We start from the raw sequence: 22,428 nt of genomic DNA, 5'->3' as shown, positions 1-22,428 counted from the left end.
GACTTGGATATCGATACGCCTACCTCCTGGAGAGTGTTGTTCACTTGGTTGGCTGTTGTGAAGGGGTTTCTCTTCACCATGGCAATGATTCTGCAATCATCCACCACTGTTGTCTTCCGTGGACGTCCAGGTCTTTTGGCGTTGCTGAGTTCACCAGTGCTTTGTTTCTTTCTCATGATTTACCAAACTGTTGATTTTGCCATTCCTAATATTGTAGCAATTTCTTAGATGGGTTTTATCTGATTTTGCAGCTTAAAGATGGCCTGTTTCACCTGCATGGAGAGCTCCTTGTACCGCATGTTGTCTTTTCACAGCAAAATCTTCCACATACAAGCACCCCCCCCTCAAATCAACTCCAGGCCTTTTATCTGCCTAATTGATAATGACATGCCGAAGGAATTGCCCACACCAGCCCATGAAAAAGCCTTTGAGTCAATTGTCCAATTACTTTTAAAGCCCTGAAATAAAGTGATTGTGTTAAAAAAAAGGCTTTAGTTCAACCCACTGAATTAAAGCTGAAAGTCTGCAGTTCAACGGCATCTGAGTTGTTTCATTAAACATTAATTGTGGTAATGTACAGAACCAAAATTAGAAAAAAGTTGTCCCTGTCCAAATATGTATGGACCTAACTGTAAATCACTTTCCACTACCTCACTCAGTCCACACTTGCCCAAAACAGCCTTGCGTTATCAGGGTCTGCAGGCTGTGAACTTTGAGAATGCTGGAGCCTTTTGTATGAGGGAAACTGCAGACAGAGAAGGGTAGTAGTTGTTTTATAGTGATCTATATAAAAATGTTTCTTTGCTAAAAATAATTAGGTAAATTATTGTATATATTCTACCACAAGTGTACAAAACAAAATTTGATGTTAGGGGAAGTGTATATGTCTAAAGGTAAAAATATGTGTTGTTTATTTAAATATCTCTGTTCTATACCATTGTAGTATGTCATATCTTCTTTTGCTCTTATAAGCACCATGTATTGTATGTACAATGTGCAAAGATTTTAGGAGGCATTTTACCTAAATATAACTAAATATAAAAAAAAGGTTACCCTAAACTCATCCTTTTTATAATTTAAAATGTTGAAATTCCCTAGCTGTGTTATCTCTCCTCTGCAATTTCCTCCTTCAAAGTAATTTTAAGTCTTGTGATATTTCCTTGATGTACTGCACAGTGGCAGTATTATCTTCTTCAGTGGCTTGTCTCTGGTTTCTTGCAGATAGATCGGTTTTGTCAAATTTTTAAAGCAAGGAATTACTAAAATGTTCAGTTTTAATTTATTTTTCCTTCTTCTTGATTGGTCTGTATCTTTTCTTTGGAAGTTGTTTTTTTAAACAGATGAGGATTCTCAAGCTATATTTTGACCCATCATATTTGGCTGGACTTCTGTCTTAGGGCTTGTATACATATAGGCATTTGGGGACAGCTCAGCACTTAAATCTGAATTCTAGGAAAACAGCTACACACAACATTTAAAGTGTAAACTTTGCACGGTGGTTTAGAGGTAAGTGCCCTGGCCTTTGCAGCGCTAGGTCCCAGGTTCAAATCTCAGCCAGGACACTATCTGCATGGAGTTTGCAGGTTCTCCCCGTGTTTGTGTGGGTTTCCTCTGGGTACATGCAATTAGGTTAATTGGCTTCCCCCAAAATTTACCTTAGACTGTAATAATACATATGACTATGGTCATGGTACATGACTATGGACTTTATAAATAAATACTGTGTAATATTAATAATAATAACTGTCTTATCTACCAAGGGATATATATTCCTGTTCAACCCCTTTGTGATTCATACACCTCTACCAGCCAGCACAGCCAGGAGAGTGACACTAATATCTCTATTACAGTTGAAGAATACAGCAGGTGTCACCAGCTTGCAGAAAGAGCAGCAACAAAATGATATAATTATTCTGTTCACTCAGTTTTTTCTCTACTTGCTTGTATAATCCCTGTCAGCTTGAACTCTGCTGTACAGGAGGATTATTGAAATGAATTACAGTATGAAGAATATGGTGGTGGAAATATATTAATATTGCAGGAATCCTACTCCTTGACCCGATATTATTGAATTTATTGCACAGCAAGTAGGAGTTATTGAGGGTTTGTGTAATCATTTATTTAAAAAAACTCCATGCTTTTTTTTTTTTTGTTGAATGACTGCAAAGAACCTATAGTCCTATAGGGGGAATCCAGTGCAGAGAATAAGTGGTAAGACATTTTAATGATCCCTTTAAATGTAGAATTAAGTGCATAATTAGGCAACATATCTGAAACCAGAATATTGAGTTGAATTTCAGTTAACACCAAGCAAGATTCTTACCTCAGTTCGGAATCTATTTAAAATGAAAAATCAGTTTGTATTTTGTGTTCGACCCCCTTATAATGCTGTGATCTTGACATTAGACACATTGTCATGTAATTTTTCTGCTAATAATGTTGTATTATTGCTTTGGTGTATGCTGCTTATTTTCACGAAATAGAATCACAGAGTGACTTTTATGATACAACAAATAGTTCAACAGCATAAAGATAATGCAACAGCATAACAACAATAGAGTTATGGAGAAAAAGATTGAAACAGTATATATGAGAGTAAAATGGCAATTGTTTTCTGGCCATAACCACCAATGTTAAATGATAATGCATGTCTCGTCTATTTTACTTCTGTGCCTGCATTAAAAAATATTTAAATTGTATTTTCAGCAGTAAAAACTTGGTCTTTTTATTTACACACTTAGTCCACCTAATTTCCAAACTAACAGGAAAATAAATGTGTCAATGATAGACCATACATTATGTACCTTGGCAGTTTACTCAGATACACAGGGAAATACACAAACAGCATCCCAGATATTCTGAAAATAATCCTGTGCTATTACATAGCTAGGCTCCAGCTTTACGAGCCGGCTTATACTCCCTTCACGGTAGCAACAAGCATATATATATATATTTATATATATTTATATTTATATATATATATATATATATATATATTATTTATATATATATATATATATATATATATATGGGGGAATCAATGATGATGCTGCAGCATATATATATATATATATATATATATATATATATATATATATATATATATATATATATACATACATACATTGTGGGGGGAATCAATGATGATGCTGCTTCCTTCATCAAGGCCTAATCTGTAATTGGAATTTCAAGACATGGATTTAACATTCTAGGAATCAATCAACATTAACTTTGATATTAACATAAACCCTAAAATTTAAAGGTAAATTAAAATTAACCCTTCTAATAACATAAAAGGGTAGACAACCCTAAAGGAAAAATGTTATTTAATTATTTAAAAAAAAAAAAAGGTGCAGCACCGCCCCTTTTAGCCTTGATTGCAGCGGTGATCAAGATTGAATGGGAGTGAATGGGAGTGCAATCTCCCCCCCCCCCCCCCCTTTACAGCAGGCTACATTACCCAACCTTGTACCTACGCACTGCAAGATTGGGTGGCGTAGCAAGAAGACAAGAAAAAGACAGAAGAGAAGACAAATGGTGGCACGCGGCCATGAAGAGGAATTCTAGGACAACGCGGGACCAGATCAAAGGGAGGTCCACCGCCATCGAGGGATCTGCGGGATTACAGGTAAGTGTGATTTTTTATTCTCAGTTTAGTTCTGCTTTATTAAAGGGAAAACCCTTTGAACTGCTGAAACACCTAAAATATGCTTAGCCTTTTTTTTACCTATTTTAGGAACTCTTTAGTTTTTAAAATTCTAGTTTGGCGTTCCTGTTTATAGATTTTCATCGCTTTATGTGTTGCCACTAGGAGGACTTCTTTGCTTCTCTTTTCCAGGTGACACAAAAGAGATCTTTTTTTGTGGGGAGAAAAAAGCAATGAAATCTCAGTCCAAAAGTGAACAATGTTAATTAACACCTTTACACATAACACAAACCCAGCTTTGCTGCAGAATTTGTTTTTATGTTCCCATTAATATCTAAAAATGAACGATTTACATAATAATCATGCTGGAGAACTATGAGGATCTGTTTGCAAAAGTGTGCAAGTAAAATGCAAAAAATAAGCAAACTGACTGAAACCGATGTAAGAAATTGAGAGTTAACAGCTCCATTATATTGGGCCTTCTTTTGCTGTAAAGTGCCCAGTTGTCCTATGGGAATTAAAAATTTGTTAAACTGGGGGACTGCGCATGTACATGAACGAGTAAGCAGCTAGTCAGCTCGGCTCCCGCCACACGCCTTGATTTTTCACCGTCACACTATTTGCCGCTACAAGGTAATGGGTCGCAGCTCACAACGCAGCAAAAATAAGCCTAGGGGCACCCTCCACTCCCGAGAAATCGTGGCTTTCTTCTCCCATTCGGGATCTATGGCTGAGGAGGTAGGAGACACCTCCCCTTTAAAATGGCACCGTCTTCTCCCTGTTCCACCCTCAGCATGTCACCTGATGCCACTACAGCCTGCCTTGACTTACAGCCCACACAACACCAGCATGTCAGTAATAAAGACAGCGCTGCTCCCCTCATTACACAGGATCTGGTTGCCTGTATGAGCAGATTAGAAAAAACAGTAAAAGAGGAGGTGGCCACCTTGAAAAAGGACATCACCAGCAGGATGGAGGATAATCAAAAGGCAACCGCTGACCTGAAAGGAGATCATCACACTGAAACTTTTAACTCTCAACTCCATGCTGGTACAACAACTGCTGACACAGCAGGATGATTTAGAGAACCGCATTTACTGCAATAATATATGGTTGAGGGGGATGCCAAAAGAGGTCACCTATAAGGACCTCCATGCTGCAGCCACAGACATTTTTAACACTCTACTGTTAGATTTCGTGGTTGAAATAGACCATATCTATCGGACCCTCAGCCCAAAAAATCCAGATCTATTTAAACTGCAGGATGTGATATGAAGGGTCCCCTCTTTTGCAGTAAAGGAATCCATTATGACAGCAACTAGATCCCAAGATTCTATCATCTTCCAAGGCTTGCAAATTCAGCTCCCTTAGTATCTCTCTCCCGCCATACTTTAATGCTGCGCAAGGCTCCTAAACCATTTCTATCTGTCCTTCACCAACAAGATGGGGATTTCCCTTCCATCTCATTGCACACAAATTGCACACAGATGGCGATATTGCACAACTCGTGCTTCACTCCACACAGGAACCCAAATGGCGCACACCTGCGAGGAAATCTGCAAGACGCCGTGTTGACTCATGCCAAGAGGACCCAGCCTGAAAATAAGAGGGACACTCTCCTACCATTCTCGGTTTATCTGACCGGAGAAAATAGACACAGAACTCCACAAGTCTATTCTAAATGCTGAAAAGTGATATCTACATATCCATTGTGGGAGCTACACCAAAAAGTTATTTGAATGAAGATTTACTGTTGCTGCTGGTATTATTCAAATTGTACTGTTGTTTTTGTAGTGTAGAAATTTCTACAAAGCAACCTAATTTTTTCTTTATATCTTATGGCCATTATATGGCCTGCTGTGGTTCTGGTGACCCTTGTTACCTAAGATGTTAGAGGTGTGAGGCGGGAAGCCTCGCCCATGCCGTCACATTTTTATTGTTTCCCCACTTAGGATTCTGAGTGTTACCCGAGTATTGACACTGTAAGGTGCCTTAATTTACCCTACCTCTACCCATTGGCCTAGGCCCCAAGGGGTCTTGCCTTCTACCCCTCTCATCACCCCCCTACAGGGCATCCCTAAGAGGCTCTTTTTCCTTTGCAACTCCCTCCCCATTTCCACCACCATTTGACTGGATCTCAGATGTACTCCAGGATAGACCACTTCTGGCTTAGACAGTCAGACCTTTTCCATGTAACCCAATGTACCATTTGCACCATGCTCCTGTTCTGTTGATGCTGACTCTTTCCTGTGCCTCCCCTAAATCTTGGCAATGGAAATTAAACAAGTCCCTCCTCTCTGATCCAGCAATAAAGGCGGACCTTGCCACTGAACTGTAACACTATTTGAGGTGAACTCCTCCCCAGACTGTTCGTCTACGATAGTCTGGGAAGCACATAAAACAGTGGTGCGGGGTCTGCTTATTAGATGCAGTTCTCGGATCAAAAGGGAAAGACAGGCTCAAAACTCCTCCACACTGCAATATATTCAGGTGCTGAAAGCTTTACATAAGCGTGACCTGTACAGGAGTGTGGGAAATGAGTTTGCATTACTTAGACATTTTTCTGTTTGGGGAAGGCTAGAACAGCCATGATTAGGTGCCAAAGGATATATTACGAGCGCAGTGACAAATGTGGCAGGCTTCTAGCTAGAGTGTTGCGTGGGCTGAGAGCGTGCACCCATGTCGCATTTAGATCTACTAACCTAAAAACATTACTAAAAAAATTTAGAGAGTATTACGCTTCTTTATACAATACTAATCAAAATAATGCAGATGAAGTGGCCTACACCTATCTCAAACTTGAAAAAATAAGACAATACCACCGTAAATTGAATATCCCCAGCTTAACTAGACTCCCCTATCACAACAGAAAGGTTCCAGACAGCTATTGAACTGACTAACACTGGGAAAGCACCAAACCCTGACAGCTTCTCCCTTACTATAGGGATTTTACCTCCTTGACCTTGACCTCTGGGAAGGATGGAGCCCTTCCCAGAGACTTGGTTTGGGCCTTGATCACAGTTATTTGCGAACTTAACAAGGATGCGGCACCCTTTGGTATAGGGCTATCTCACTCCTGAACCAGGACTTAAATTGTCCTCCCAGGCCATCACTTGGATCTATGCAGCACAGCGGTTTGGTAGGCCGCCCATGCTACTTTCCACAGATGCTGAGAAGGCCTTCAATTGAGTTGACATGGATTTTCTTGAAGCTTACATGGGTTTGGGAGACATTATGATGCAATGGATTGGGGCTAAATATTCGATCCCTAGGATACAGCTTTCATCTCACCTGTCCCAAATATTCCATGTGATTTTTTCCCCAATTTTCGCCAGTATCTCCAAATATCTTTAAAGATGGGTTCCCCCACTCTTTCATGGTACACCTGCATACATACTATTAGGATAAACATCTTAGCGAGAACTTTTTACCTGTTTCAGGCCATCCCTATCCTAATACCCACTCCCTTTTTTAAAAGCATGCATTCTAAAATGTTCCGGTTTATCTGGAGCAGGAGAGGACACCATCATAACCTCCTGTTAAGAGCAGACAGACAGAGGTCTTGGAGTTCCTAATCTCTCCCTATACTACCTTGCAGCACATATGTCCTGTGTTTTGGAATGGTTTAGGCATTCGGAAGACAAACAATGGGTTAAAGTAGAGCAGTTTTTTGACAAAACTCTGCTTACATCCATCCCATGGTTGCCACAACCAGCACTGTGCACCCACCCATTGATATATGCTACATGGCAAGTGTGTAAAAAAAACAATTTCTATCAAGACTCTTGCCCTCACATTCACCTATGCAGCAAATTTTGGGAAATACCTCATTACCACTTGGAATAGAGGAACAGATCTTCATTAGACTATGGGAAGAGGGAATACAGAGGGTCTTGCATTTCATACATCATAGTCAATGGGTCACTAGCGAAATTTTAACTGCCCCCTGATCAGCATATATGCTGGATTTTTAGAGGTCCATGCAACTTCTGCATTTCTTAAGATCGCCCTCGTCTAACTCCTCTACCCGATACTTGCTGTCATTCCTCTACTCAGAACTAAATGCAGCACTTGGGAAATATTCCCCTTCCTACCTCCAAACTTGGGAGGAGGAACTGATACTCTTTGGACACAGACTAAAAATCCAAAATACTCCCCCTGGTACACATATCCTCCATTAGCAACAAATTTCAGGAACTGGGGTACAAAATTGTATCCCATTGGTATAGGACACCGGTTAAATTACATAGTTTTATTCACTCGATTCCTAGTATGTGCTGGTGATGTGGGCAAGAGAGGGGGAGTATGCTCCAATAATATTGTGACTACCCATCACATACCAGCGGATCCTGTTTTGTTTTTTTTTTACTACACCATAACACTATTTCAGAAAAAGGCATACAAGGGCTTCATTATTAGACATCTCAGGGTAGAGGCTGACTCATGTATCCCCCTTTGCTCTAAGTCCACATTGCCACTGACTATTGGTCTATGGATGCGTAAAATAAATGATATTTGTAATCCGGCACCTTAAGGCTAGTGCCAGGGGAACTAGAGAAAACACTAATGCTATTTGGGAGAGTTTGATATATTACAGAGAAACTCCTGAGTTCAAGTGCCACCTGGACCCTGTAACCACTTCTTGACCTAATTTAAAGGTCACAACCCAGTACTGTGCTGGTCAATTTATAGGTTTCAACTGTTAGGTTGTATGCCTGTTGTTTTCCTCTCTTTCAGCATAAGTTCTACACCCAGTGAATTTTTTCTTTATTTTTTTTTGCTGCAATGTGTTTGAAAAATTAAAAATAGAGAAAAAAAATAGTTAGGCTATTCCCTTGCTCCATTATTCTTACGATGAACCTTTCTATTGCTATTTAGGGTATTAAAATAAAAAAAAAAAAAAAAAAAAAAAAAAAAAAAAAAAGGAGGGTCCCAAATTTTCTTCACTACCAGAAAGATAAACATACTTATCCTTGCTCTTGCACCCAATTCACCCAAATAAGATGATCAGAAAGAGAAACCCTTTTGCAAGCTCCAATATGGCTGTGAAGTCCTTCTCTGCCCTCATGTGGGGTGGGCCAGGGGTATACCAGCACATGGAAGAAAGTGACACGCTCTTAAGGCAGGACAACAGAATTGCAGAGATGCCAAGGAAAAATCATCATGTGGTACTCAAAAAATATAGGAAACATACAAAAATCTTAGACATATAAACATTACAATACTGGCTTAAAAAGCTATCCCTTAAATTAGTACCAAGGCAAACACGATCACCTTGTGGATTAACACATTAGTGACAAAATTAGCCATCCAATATTCTAATTATTGTGGACAAATCTAAACAAGCAGAAATAAATGGTTACATTTGGCTTTTAATGGTCAATTCAACAAACATTGCAAGCCTGTGGGGTACATAAATCCCCTTGTATAGGCAAAATTAACCAGCAATACTCTGTCTTTTTAGTAAAAATGCTTGTAATTTTTTAGCCACAAAATAATGTAAAATGTATACCATGAGCATTAATGATCTTATTTTCACATTTGCTCATTGCTAACAGAGTACTGCTATCAATCTGTTTACTAACTATTTGAGTCAGTTTTACACCTGTTGGGCATTATACAATCTAATCATATTCTATAGGGAAGAGTGAGAGTCCTGTGCATATCCTCATCATGATGGGAAAGACATATTAGTTATCCAAACTATGGGCTCCCTATCTTATCCCATTTATTTTCATATGGCATTAGTCTTACTACAAGTCAGGCATCATTTAGTATGCAGCACTTTCCTCTCCAGTAAAGTGACCTTTACCAAACACGAAAAAGCCAATAATCACACAAGTCAACAAATGCATTGAACTTCTTGAAGGTGATATTTGTGTAGCCATTTGGATTGTACTTAGAAGCATCAGTCTCAAAACAGTGGCAGAATTATCAGGATGAAAAAGCTGTTATTCAAATCTCTTTTAATTACATATTAATTATGCCACTTTTAGCAATGTATGCCACTGCTGTGTTGTTTTATGCAATATTTTAGCAACATATTATTTTGTTACAAGTATCATCTTACCAGAAATTCAAAAAAGAATGAGTGATTATTTCTTTCTGGTTACGAGGATAACTAAATATGTAAAGGCTTGAGGTTGTTAAGAAATCAAAAAGAATTCTGCTGCAGAGTATATATGTGCTAATAATGTTCTGTGTTACTTTTGACTGACAAGTTAAGAGATTTGGGAAGGGAAATCATGACATTACAACATGTGAATCTGATTAGAATATACAACATGAAATATGTTGTTTACATTAATACCAGCTATAATCAAAATCCTTTTTTTAATTTCATATTACAAACCCCAAATCTTTGAAAGTCAATGCAGCAAACAGGATGATGGTTCCATCTTTCTCCCCAAGCAACTGAGAAACTATAAACTAAGTATTTGCCTTCCTGACAACTTATGCTAAGCATATACTATGCTGTTCTCTCTTGATGGTATTTTCGATCAATAGAATGATCAGTCTAAATCAATCATTGTGATTGACAACAAGTATTAGATTTATCACCCACTTGTTAGATAATTGATGTAAATTATGATTGATTTTACCATTATATCCAATAATTTGAAAATATTGCATGGTGTATGGCAGCTTTAACCTATATAATAGTTTTTTACAGTTACATAAATGCACCATATTGGTAATTGACAGCAATGTAATATGTTCTGCAGAACATTTCTTTCTAGACAGATAACATTACAGAACTCAGCCTAATGATTTTCTGTTGTGAATGTAGATGTCTGTATGTAATTCATGTAAAAGTACAAGCTTTTAAGATCGACACCCAACTGGCTAGAAAAGTTGTAATAAATTACATTGTATCTAGCTTGAACTTCTATTATCACTGGTATTTCACCAATTTTAAAAATATATGACACAATTTTAATGTAACGCTGTTCTGTTTTTCAGCAAATAAAGTAATGCTGAGTTATGCAAGCAGACATCAAGCAGAGACTCCATACACTTCAATTTAACTTTTAGGCTACCTACGAACTCAAACCAACAGAGCTCAATAGTCATAAACAAACTTCAAGCTTGAAGCTAGAGCTCTAGCCAACCCCCACACAAAGCCTGCATTGGCTGGTTACCTTTAGAAACCTGTGTTACTTATCTTCATTATTCAGAAATACAAGTCTATTTTACCAAGTTACAAAATAGGATTTCAAATTCTAAACAGCAAGTAATGTCTGAACGCAGACACTAAAAAATGTTACCTTTTGTTTGAAAGAAAGGCCATGCTTAACTAATGCCTCCTGCTCTACAAATATCCATACGAACATCAAACAGGAAAGAGCCACGGGGAAAAATGCTTCATACCTAAATTAAGAAATGAAATGAAAACCATGAAATATATGCAGCAGACTAGTACTAGCTTAAATGAAAGAAAAATATATATCAGAAAAAATCAAGCGAGCAAACAAATATTAAATACAAAATGTAATACAATTAGCAGACTTCGGCTCTAGAAAACACAAAAAAAACAATATTATTTAGAACGACATAAAATTATGTAAAGATTATGAATTTAAATGTTAAAAGGTAAGAAAATAAACAAAACCAATAAAATTTACAACCCACCCTGCATTTGTGAAAATAATACATTACATTCAGCTTTTTCATATTGCATTTAGACCCAGATATGAAAGTTATCTGTTTATAAAACAGATTTACCACAATGAGAAAACAATCGGTGTAGAATATATATATGTACAATAATCAGTGTAGAACTAGAACCTGTGTAAGATTAGGGCTTTGAATGATATATATTTAGAGTTTAAAACTTCAGTGTTAAGTTTAAATTTGGTGGTTAGGTTTGGCTGATGGTTAACAAGGAAGGGGTCGGAATAGGTTTTGACAAATGTTAGGCTTACTACCCTTATGGGTAAGGTTAAGGGTTAAGGTAAAAAGGGAGCAGACTGTGTTAACATTTTGCATAAATTACTCCCTTGCTATGAAAGTCAACAACCGTTACAATATCTTTGCTGAAAAATGTCTTGTTTCAGATGTAGTATGCCCCTGGAATGGTCATTTGTTCAAAGCATCTCCTTTCTGGTGTTGTTTATTGATACATAGGAGGAAATCAGCTCAAGTCCTCAGCAGGCTTCCAGATAAAGGCAAAGAATTAGGACACCCTCTTGTCTGAGCATTAGAGTCAACACCCCTTTCCCAATGGAAAGCTGTAGACCCTTGCATGAAAGAATATGTAGTGTGGGATCTTTTTATGTTCTAAACAGCCAGCATCAAGTAGCATGAACACTGTATTTGTTTACCTGAGGGATGTATTACTATGAACAACAGAAATGCAGGCAAAAGTTGTAACAAACATTATTCACAGCAAGCAAGGGGATTATGGAGAAGCACTGTTAGGGCTTTCATATTATGGCACTTGTTAACCTGGTAAAACTTTGTTAGCATTATTACATTTTGTTTTATATACATTAAAATTAAATAATTAATGAATAAGAAATAAAGATAATACCCAGTGCTGAAGAGAATATAGGAGGACATAAAAGAGAGAAAAATGCTAAGGAGCCTCTGGAACAGCAACGTGGTACTAAGTAATGGCGCAACCAAGGAAAAAACTGAAAAACAGAAGATGAGAACCATGTTATAAGATCACATCACATTTCATTTCTTCTTCCCTGCTAAACATTATGCAGATCCTAATTAAACAAAAGGCAAGCTATAAATCTCAAGGCATTCTGTCAGTTATCCTTATTTGCTTGTTCTAACCTCAGCCAAGTGGACAAAGCTGATAAAAAACATATGGGAAATCAGATAAACGCAGTAAAAGTGTTTCATACCTTTCAGGGACAAGAGGACAATGCTGTCCTATTTAATCATGCTTTTCTAACAGCATGAAGCATACCACATTACATTTAATGTGATTATACCATGTTTCTACACACTAATTGCTTTGTAACTTCAAGAGTAAGGTGTAATAAGGACACCATACTTGTTCTCTGTCAGGCAAATTCTGGGCTTATGTTATTTTTAGAAAATCGGATTATCACAATATGCTGATAGAGAAACAAGAACATCAGAAGTGAAGTACATTACAATTTGAGATGCCATTTAAAGAGGGTCTGTCTTATTCTAAATAAGAGTAAAATACACATCAAAGGAAGCATATTGTATGTGCTAGGTGGAAAATTTTGTTGATCAAATCTGTTTTTGGAAAAGGGAAGCATTGTGAAACTGTTACCTGATAGTTAGAATGGTATAGATGTAATTTGTAATTGGAGCAGTATGTTCTAATTGTATTTAAAGTTTGTCTATATACGGTATGCACTGACAACTATCTGCAGACTACAGTTTTTTAAATCCAAGCTCCAGAAAAACAGCTTATAAAAAAACATGAAATGCATAAATGTGAATTGTCTTTCCAATCAAGGGATTTGTAAATCTGTCCAGCCACTTTTGTGGTTTTTAAATCGCTACCAGGAAGCACAACCAGCAACACTATACCTTCTCCCTTAGGTTTGTTTTAAACAAGTGATCCTGTCGCTGATGGCAAATGGCAACCTGTTAGCCACAGGATCTCTAACCGACCACTTACTTATTTCTATCAAGTCGCTACCTCAATAGCTGGACCAGCAAGATGTTTTCCCTCACTTGTGAGTCGGAAATGAAAGTGTTCTTGGCCACAGAAGAAGTAATAGAATTAGGTTAAAGGCAATCCTTTTCTCTGGGCTCAATTTCCCTGTTTGCATCCTTCTGATTGGACAATGAAGCAGAAATAGCACATTGATAAGTAATCAGCTCTGCTTACCCTTTTTTATATCCTGTCTGTGCAAGAAACTGAGATTGATTGGTTTCTGGTGCCTCTTCCTTTCTCAAGCTACGTACACACTTCCAATTATTATCGTCGGAAAACGAACGACGAACGTTCCTGCACGATATATATGAACGATCGTATAGCACCGATCCTGCACATAGAGTTAACGACACGATCGTTCGTAGATATTGTACACACAATAGATACGATCGTTTAAGCGATAGAGGAACTATGTGCACGACAGGAAAGTGAACGGACGTTCGTTCATCACGCATGCTCTGAACATGGACGATCAACGAACGACCGTACACACGAACGATGTTCAACGATCGTCGCCCAATCCGATCCGCCGGTCCGGTCGTTCGTTTCCAACAATTTTCCTCGTTCGTCGGCGTCGTTGGTTACTTTTTTACTAACGATTTTTTGCCCAATCGATCGTTCGTCGTTCGATTGGAACGATAAAAATTGGAAGTGTGTACGCACCTTCAGGCTAAGTACTGCTGTGCAAAGTACAGCAGACATCAACATATATTCAGGAAGTTATGCTTTTATGTAAAAATACATGAACTTTTTTAAAGGAACACATCACTTTGTGCTTTATTTCAGTCTTAAATTCAACTCTAAAGTCTAAATATCACATCTAGAAGCATCAACTTCCTTCACAAGTCATTCTCTGTAGTTCTCCTCAAAGATAAGGGGTGAAACTTCAGTTGTCACATCTCCTGTGGATGTAAGGAGTTGAAAGCTATACACAACTTAACTCCCATAAAAGTGGAAATAGTTTATTCCCTGGAAAAATTTTTTTACTTGCCATTATAAGTCCAAATTAGGCTATTTACACACGTGATCCGGTGACGATCGTTCAGTGATCGTGGATTGTTCTGCGGTACACTTTCTCCTGTACATGTCACTTCCTGTATTGTTCAAATGATCGTATTTAGTGTGTGTACATTATTGGTGGTTCATATTTGAACGATCGTATCGCTACAGCATGTAAAGAATCGTGCACAATATGATCGTTCAAAAAAATCGTGCATAATCGTTGATTGGTCATTAATCGTACGTTTTCTAATGATAATTATTTCACATGTGTACGTAGCCTTAACGGACAAGAACAATTGCAGGTGTGTACCTAGTCTTGGTGACAAGTAGAGGAGAAAGTGTACCTCAAAACGATCCACGATCACTGAACGACTGTACACACAATAGATAGCGAACGTTCGCTGGACTATCAGATCCACTGGGACGATTGTTCGTCTCCAGCAACATTGGTCGTTCATTTGCGTCGTTGTCCAGTCTTTCTACATTTTTTTTGTTAATGATTATCGAACAAGCGGTCGCTAGTCGTTCGTTCTTTTTTGGAAAGACCTCTGAAAGATCTATGAATAAAAAGTTTCAATAGCTTATCAGAATATAGAAGATAACAATGTGAGTAGGAGAAGAGGTATTTTCCTGCACACAGTTTTATGTTGTCCATAGGCTTGTGAAAAGTTACCATAGGCAGCCTTCTATAATAAAAAAATTTCTAATAATGTCAACCAAAGTGTAATAGTCTCTACAAAAAAAACAGGCTTTTTTAATGTAAACTTTTTAAATTTCCGCATAGGAGTCACACAGTACTGTGTTTTACATGTTTCTCTACCTCATGAATTTTTTGCTGAAAATAATCTATGTATTATTTTACATTTTTTTAGCGTACACACAGGAAAATGGAGGAGCTCAAGTCCAAATTGCAAATAGCAATGTCACTGCCCTAAACAAGTCACAATGGCTCACAATTGATATGATAAACAGTTGGATAAAATAAAGGTTGATAAAGTACCTGGAACTGATGAATTACATCCAAGAGCTGAGCTCAATTATTTCAAAGCCATTGTTTCTAATTTTCAGAGACTCTAATCACTGGCATGGTACCAATGGATTAGCATAAGGGAGCAATACCAAGTAACTACAGACCGGTAAGTTTACCGCCCATAGTTGGAAAGGTCCTAGAGAGTTTGATAAAGAATAACATAGAAGAGTTTCTGCTAAAAAATAATATTATAAGTGATAGCATGAGTTCAAGAAAGTTAGAAGTTGTCAAACAAATTTACTCTATTCTTATGAGGAAGTAGGTAAACAGGTAGACAGTGAAGAAGCAGTAAATATTATGTACTTGGACTTTGCAAAAGTATTTGACACAGTACCCCACAGGCTGTTAATATGCAAATTAGGGTCTATAGGTTTGGAAAATCCAATCTGCAAATAGATACAGAACTAGCTTAAAGAGAACCTCCCTAATATCATAAAAGTAAATCTTCTGCAGAACACAAGTAATTATACTTGGCCACCATGTTTTCAAAAGAGAATGTGCGAATGCGTGATACATCAGGGAGTAGTCGTCCCACAGTGTCACCAGAAAATCCCGGGCATATACTTTAGGAATCCTCGTTTGGGCATGAATTCTGTTTTATAACGGAGTCTGGACATCTAGAAAGGCATATCTGGTGCTCCTAATTAAAGGCATGATAAAGGATTTACTATTGCAGGGACCTATCCCCTGATCCAGATTGTGGCAATTCAGATAATTTGCATGGCTTTTGTCTATGCCCAGAATGTAAGCCATGGAGAGATATGAGACATGCCTCTCAGTGCACTGCAAAATATAGGCCATGTACCATGTTAAGTACACTGCTGCTGCATATGACATACACCATGGCTGTGGTGGATTGCATCCTGACAAGATCTACCTTAAGGAATTTTGTTTCAGTCCAACAGACAGACAAATCAATCTATGCTCAGGTACATTAATGTAGATCATCAACATGGAGTATTTCTTCAATTTCAACATGCAACCAAAATATTTCAAAGCAGTTTAAATGGTGATGGACAGATTGCCATTCAGTTCAGACTGGGAATATGATTGCAGAAGTACATCATTCAGATATCCCTTATAGTCTCAAGCCAAGACTTTTCCAGAACTCCGAAGCTGAGATCAGAATGAAGGGAATGCCACAAACTGATAACGATTCTCCCTTATGCCATCACAAAACAGAGATATATTTGGTGCTAGCAACAAATTTGGACATGTAAATATGCATCTTTGAAGTTACAGGATCCTAAAAAATTTCCCTGATGATGTCTGGCAAAGACAAAATGAACTGGTTCCATCTGAAACCTTTACACCCTTACAATAAAAATCAAGCACTCCGAGGTCCAGAGTTAAATAAACCTTATCTTTCTTTGGGACTGTGAGGTTGTGAGTCATACAGATAAAGGATTTGGGACCATCACCCCTTGGGATATAAATCCCTGTAATGCTGAATGGAGATCTGACAGGAGCTTGGCCATGAGTCATTGAGATTCTGCCTAATGGTAATCCAACAAGCACATAGATATAAGACATGGATTGGAAGCAAACAATTGTTCTGGATTGCAGGACTTAAATTTGATGTTGTAACCTGATGGAACCACTTGATGGGCCACTATGTGGCCTTCAATAATCAATTTCCTTAAGTTTTCAGGCATAAATTTCAGATCGCATTTTCAATACAGGGACTGTAGTACACTGTTTGCCCACTTATGTTTTGACATCGCTGTTCTGCAGAAACAGCTGTAGGTCTGTTTGCTACACTAAGTACACGTTGAGACGTCCCTACTGCCAGTTCCCCGGAACTGTGCCAGATGTCCACAGGTGCTGCGAGAGGAAGGCTCAGGTAAATATACCGTTCAAAAATCCAGAATTTTCAAAAATCGGACAAATGTAGTACGTTTGGACATCCTATTAAACAATCTTCCTAATCTCACTTGGTAAGGTTATTAGGCCTGCTCAACCCATAAATGTCTTGGACTTAAGGGCATATATGCAGCGAGGAAAGGGCTTGGTGACTGCTTATTAATACAAAAATTCCTATATGTTATACATTATTAAATGATTATAAAATTATGATTTGATAAATGATGATTAAATAAAAATCCTAAATATCTTTATAGTATATCTTATCAAAAAAGAGATGGATCTGGCTTAATTGTATCAAGAAATATACCCAGCAGCCACAGTTAGCAACACTTGTACAATTTCAAAATATTAAAATGATCTACATACCTACTATCAGCCAACTCAATATCTGATTTAGCAGCGGTAGCCCCTGCTTAGCAGCTAAGCTGGAGTGAGTGGTATTTAAAATCCATATAGAAACAGCAAGGCTCAGCATCTATAAAGCAAAAAGGTAATTGCAGTGACAGCACACAGTCAACACATATCAGTACAAAAAAATTAAATCTTCTCTACAAAGAATGATCTTCCGTGTGACTTTAGCATTTACTGTATTAATAGTGCTCAAAAAACAAAACCAGTTTCAGAAAAAAAAGCCTCTCAATAATTGCAGCCTTTTTCTGGTCTTTTTCTTTTGCTAATGCTCATTCAAAGCCTTGAATAAACATAGGGTAGTGTGATAATATTGTATTTGACTTACCTGGCCTACTTTTTAGGCATTAAATGTTACAATGTGCCAAGCTAAACAAATCAATTCAGACAGTTGTGTTTAAATTATTCTTATTATTCTGTTAATTATTATTAACACTTTACAATTAGGAAATAACCTACCGTAGGGGGGTGGAGAATACTAAGAGCTACAGTAAAATTATAATATATTGCCATCAAATTAAACCTTGAGTGTTAAAATTAAAGAAAACATGTTTTGGATTTTGAGTATTGCAAGTTTAAAGCACCCTCCCATATTTTGCCTTTTCAAAATAATGCTGCAAATTTTACACATAAACTTTCTTTATGATACAAAAAAAGATAAATGTTTGTGTTATTCTGTGGGGTTAATTTACCTAACCAGGAAAACATGATTGGCAAAGTTATACTTCAGTTTGCCTAGTGCATGAGGTATACATTCACTTTGCAAAGAATACCCAGTTATGTTCATAGGAAATAAAAAAAAAAACTTGAATTAAATGAATATTTACCCTGCAGAATGATTGTGCTTTACTCTTTCATTAAATCAATTCTTATGTGTTTGAAAATTAAAATATTGTTTATATGCCTATTAAAGATGTCACAGTACTTCTGTACCAAGATTGTAATTATATTTTTAAATAAGTAAAATTAGAGGCATTTTGCTTATAATGTTTTCATGATGCACTCCTTGTGTGCAGATAATTTCATTTACCAAGCTACATATTTTTCTTATTTGTTGAATTCTAAATGTCTTCAGGTTTGCACATACAGAACATGAATGAATTAGGAGGAAGACACTGCCTCTGGCTGTAAATTGCACAGTACATGCTAAAAATGGGATTTTCAGGTCAAGTCCTTGGAGGGTTACACAGAAGCAAATCTATTTTGTGTCTGATTTCATGGGAACCTTTGCAACAGCTGCAAAAGTTTAAAAGCAATTAATAAAGTTAGCCCTTATATCTCTCAAAGGCAAAATATGACACCATTACTAAATGCAGCATAATCTCTGCAATCTATTTCCAGAAATTGCTAACCCTGGCTGTTCTAGAGAAGCCTTTTAATACTATTATTTTAGATTGGGCGATGAAAGAGGAAATAGTCTAAGTGTTATTTTTTTCACTCCTAAGGCAAAATGGTCAAAATGTCATGCTCAACAGTAAGAAAAAGGTCAGTGATGATTCAATAACACCTCATTATAAGCAAGTGATTAACACAACTCTCTGGTATTCCCCAATCAATTACTGTGAGTTTCAAATTATCATACTAATTTTCATTTTGCAATCCTATTTTACAGCAAGTGTAAGTAATATGTGAAATATGAAGCTCTTGGGCATACATCAACATGGGAGAACTAAAAGCTTTGAATTTAGAAAGTCAGTCATATGCTGGACTGCTACATACATCTTTGTAACTAACCCACTTAAGTCAAAAACTTCCTGATTTACTTCCATCATCTTTTTGTATTATCAATTTGGTCCTTATGTTGAGAGGTGGCATTTTAGATGAAATGGATATGGTAAAATGATTAAAACTACCAGGAGAGGTACAATGCTTGCAGGAGACTCTACATGTCTTTGGCTGAACAAAACTGCTCATCCTAATTATACACCATTAATTTTCATGATAAATACCTATTTTTTAGTTTGTTTTTTTTGTTTATGATAAAGTGGGGAAGAGTTCAGATGGTATTTCCATGTCCCTGTGACACCCATTAAAAAAGGAAAGCTGTGAAGCAGTTACCAGCAAAGAAGGGATAACAAAGAAATAAAAATATTGGTAAAACTCAAAATTTCCCTAAGAAACTGATGCAAATGAAAAGCTAAACCCAATAAATCTTGCACACCCCCACTCAAGTTCTAGGTTTACTGGATTATCTTTCATTGAACAAGTACAAGTTTGAAACATGCAGACTTCCTTTTTCTAGACATGCTGTGCATCCTCTACTGCCTGCATGGGATTGTGTATGCAGTGGGACTTTTGTTCTTTGGGTCAATGAAAACCTGTCCTAACCCCAGGTTGATGCAAAATTAAATATGTTTTGGCTGGACTTTACAAGGTCTTGAATTGGATGAAATCTACTAATGGTTCCCACACAACAAATGATTATGGACTATATTGGGTCATTTTAGCTGTAAAATTTCAGTAATTGTCAAACATGATGTTTGCATGCTATTTATTGGCTGGATTTCACTAAATGAATTGAAATGAAATGAACTTCATTAGATTGTAAATCCCTTTAATGATTCCTGCAATTAAATCTCCAATTCCATCAAACCTAGGCATATGCATGTACAGCCAATGTGGGAGAAAGACTACCAAAAGCTTAAACATATCATGCTGCTTATTTCTGTTTAAACGTCTAAACTTTCTTTATTTCTACCTAACATCAAAAGACCCTAAAATAACTAATCTACCCTAGCTAAGCAATCCGTTTTTAGAGTAACTTTATTTAACAAATATATTGAACTTTGACTCCTGATAGGATAAATTTCTTGGCAACTTTATTGGTGCAATAAAGGATTAGGATTCTAAGTTATGAAACCTTTAAATGTATTACCCAAAATATAGTTAACAAAGAGTGTAAATATAATGTTAACTTACTTTGCACAAAATTAGTTTTACTAATTCCTCACAACAAGAGATTAGCTTGGGGTACTTCACGTTATTATTATTATTATCAATTCATAAAAGTATTAGCAGGATCAATTCACTAGCCTATATACTTTATTTCAACCGCATTCATTACTTTATTACAGCTTTCTGATGTATTTATTTATTTTGAATACACAATTTTACATAGTTGTGCAATCCTAATTTGTTTGTGTGGACTAGTTATCAACCTTAATATCTGATATTAGTATTTGATTGTACAGAGCATATTTATTTCTGCTATTCTCTAAAAGGTACCTTATAGAACCTCACAACTAGCCAGAAGCTATCAGTATTTTAAGGATTAATAGCCTGTGCAATAATCTTTATGAACTGGCTTTCACATACAATATAGCACAAAAATCAATAATTTCATGCTCATGTGGTGGTAAATCAGTATATTTAGCTGACATGTTCAATAAAACCTTAGTAAACCAGAAAATTTTTTTTAAAGAGGAACTCTGGTTCTAGTTCCAGTTTTTGCTTGGATACTAGAAACATTTTTAGTAGGGAATAAAGAAACACAAGTCATATACAATACAGTGACATGGATTCTTATATCAAAAACACACAAGAACAGTAGATCAAACTAGAGACTTGCTGACCTCCAGAGTTGACGAGATTGGTTTATTTTACAGATATGCTGACCTGACAGATGTGCACTGTGAAATATCCCTCTTTCACAGTTGTGTCCTTGTTTCTCCAAAGCGACACAAGGCAGGCCAAGGAAATGAAAAGCGCTAAAAGTCCTGCGCAGGTACTGTATAAACAAGAGAAAAAGCACATAAATCTTCATGTCAAAGCTTTACAGCCAAGATACAAATACAGCTCAGACTGGCCCATAAACCCAATTAACTGTTAATAAACATGCATCACTGGTTGTAAGGGAGTGTTAACCTCAGAACAAAATTGTTAGATTTTAATTATTCTTTGTACAATTTGTAATTTCGAAAAATTAAAAAAAAAAGTATTGAAATTATAAGTTTTTTATAAGAAATAAGCTTTCTTCTTGTGTTTTCTAGAACTCCAGTTGTGAAATCCCTCTTTATAGGTCCACAGCCTGTTATAGCAAATAGGAAGGCAACTCACAGGCTAGTTTTTCATTTATTTAAATATATAGAGAATGCACAAAGGAGGAGTAAGAGAAGTATAATTTTTCCAAAAAAAGTGATACTTTGGGAAAGTAACATTAACTACACAGGAAGATAATAATAATAATAATAATAACACAGAAAAATAAATGGGCCCCTGTTAATCAAAAGAAACCTTACTACTCAAGTTCCTCCAAGAAATATATACAGTTAGGTCCATAAATATTTGGACAGGGACAACTTTTTTCTAATTTTGGTTCTGTACATTACCACAATTAATTTTAAATGAAACAACTCAGATGCAGTTGAACTGCAACTGAAAGCCGCTGCAGTAAAGGCCTGGCAGAGCATTAAAAAGGAGGAAACCCAGCATCTGGTGATGTCCATGAGTTCAAGACTACAGGCTGTCATTGCAGGAAAAGGGGGTTTCAACCAAATATTAGAAATTGACATTTTATTTTCAGCTTTTTAATTTGTCCAGTTACTTTTTAGCCCCTGAAATAAAGTGATTGTGTAAAAAAAAGGCTTTAGTTCCTCACATTTTTATGCAATCTTTTTGTTCAACCTACTGAAATAAATCTGAAAGTCTGCAGTTCAACTGCATCTGTGTTGTTTCATTTAAAATTAATTGTTGTAATGTACAGAACCAAAATTGGAAATAAAATTGAATAAAAAGAATGAGGGTACTGAGATCTATTGAGGTAATAATTTTTAGAAAAATCTTAACACAAAACTGTGGTATTGTCTGAAGAATAAGTAAAGAATA

At 36.7% G+C, this 22,428-nt stretch overlaps 1 protein-coding gene across 1 annotated transcript in view; it reads right to left on the bottom strand.

The window, feature by feature from the left end:
• PIGN (phosphatidylinositol glycan anchor biosynthesis class N) overlaps positions 1 to 22,428 on the bottom strand; it is a gene marked incomplete in the record, with an annotated part of 157,832 nt that overhangs the window by 29,899 nt on the left and 105,505 nt on the right. Inside the window, 4 exon segments of the mRNA XM_072411829.1 lie at positions 10,915 to 11,017; positions 12,180 to 12,282; positions 17,563 to 17,671; positions 21,220 to 21,331. Coding sequence (XP_072267930.1) covers positions 10,915 to 11,017; positions 12,180 to 12,282; positions 17,563 to 17,671; positions 21,220 to 21,331 — 427 coding nt within the window.

Source organism: Pyxicephalus adspersus, chromosome 5 (assembly GCF_032062135.1).
Source record: "Pyxicephalus adspersus chromosome 5, UCB_Pads_2.0, whole genome shotgun sequence".
NCBI lineage: Eukaryota > Metazoa > Chordata > Amphibia > Anura > Pyxicephalidae > Pyxicephalus > Pyxicephalus adspersus.
This window is presented reverse-complemented; position numbering and strand designations above follow the sequence as displayed.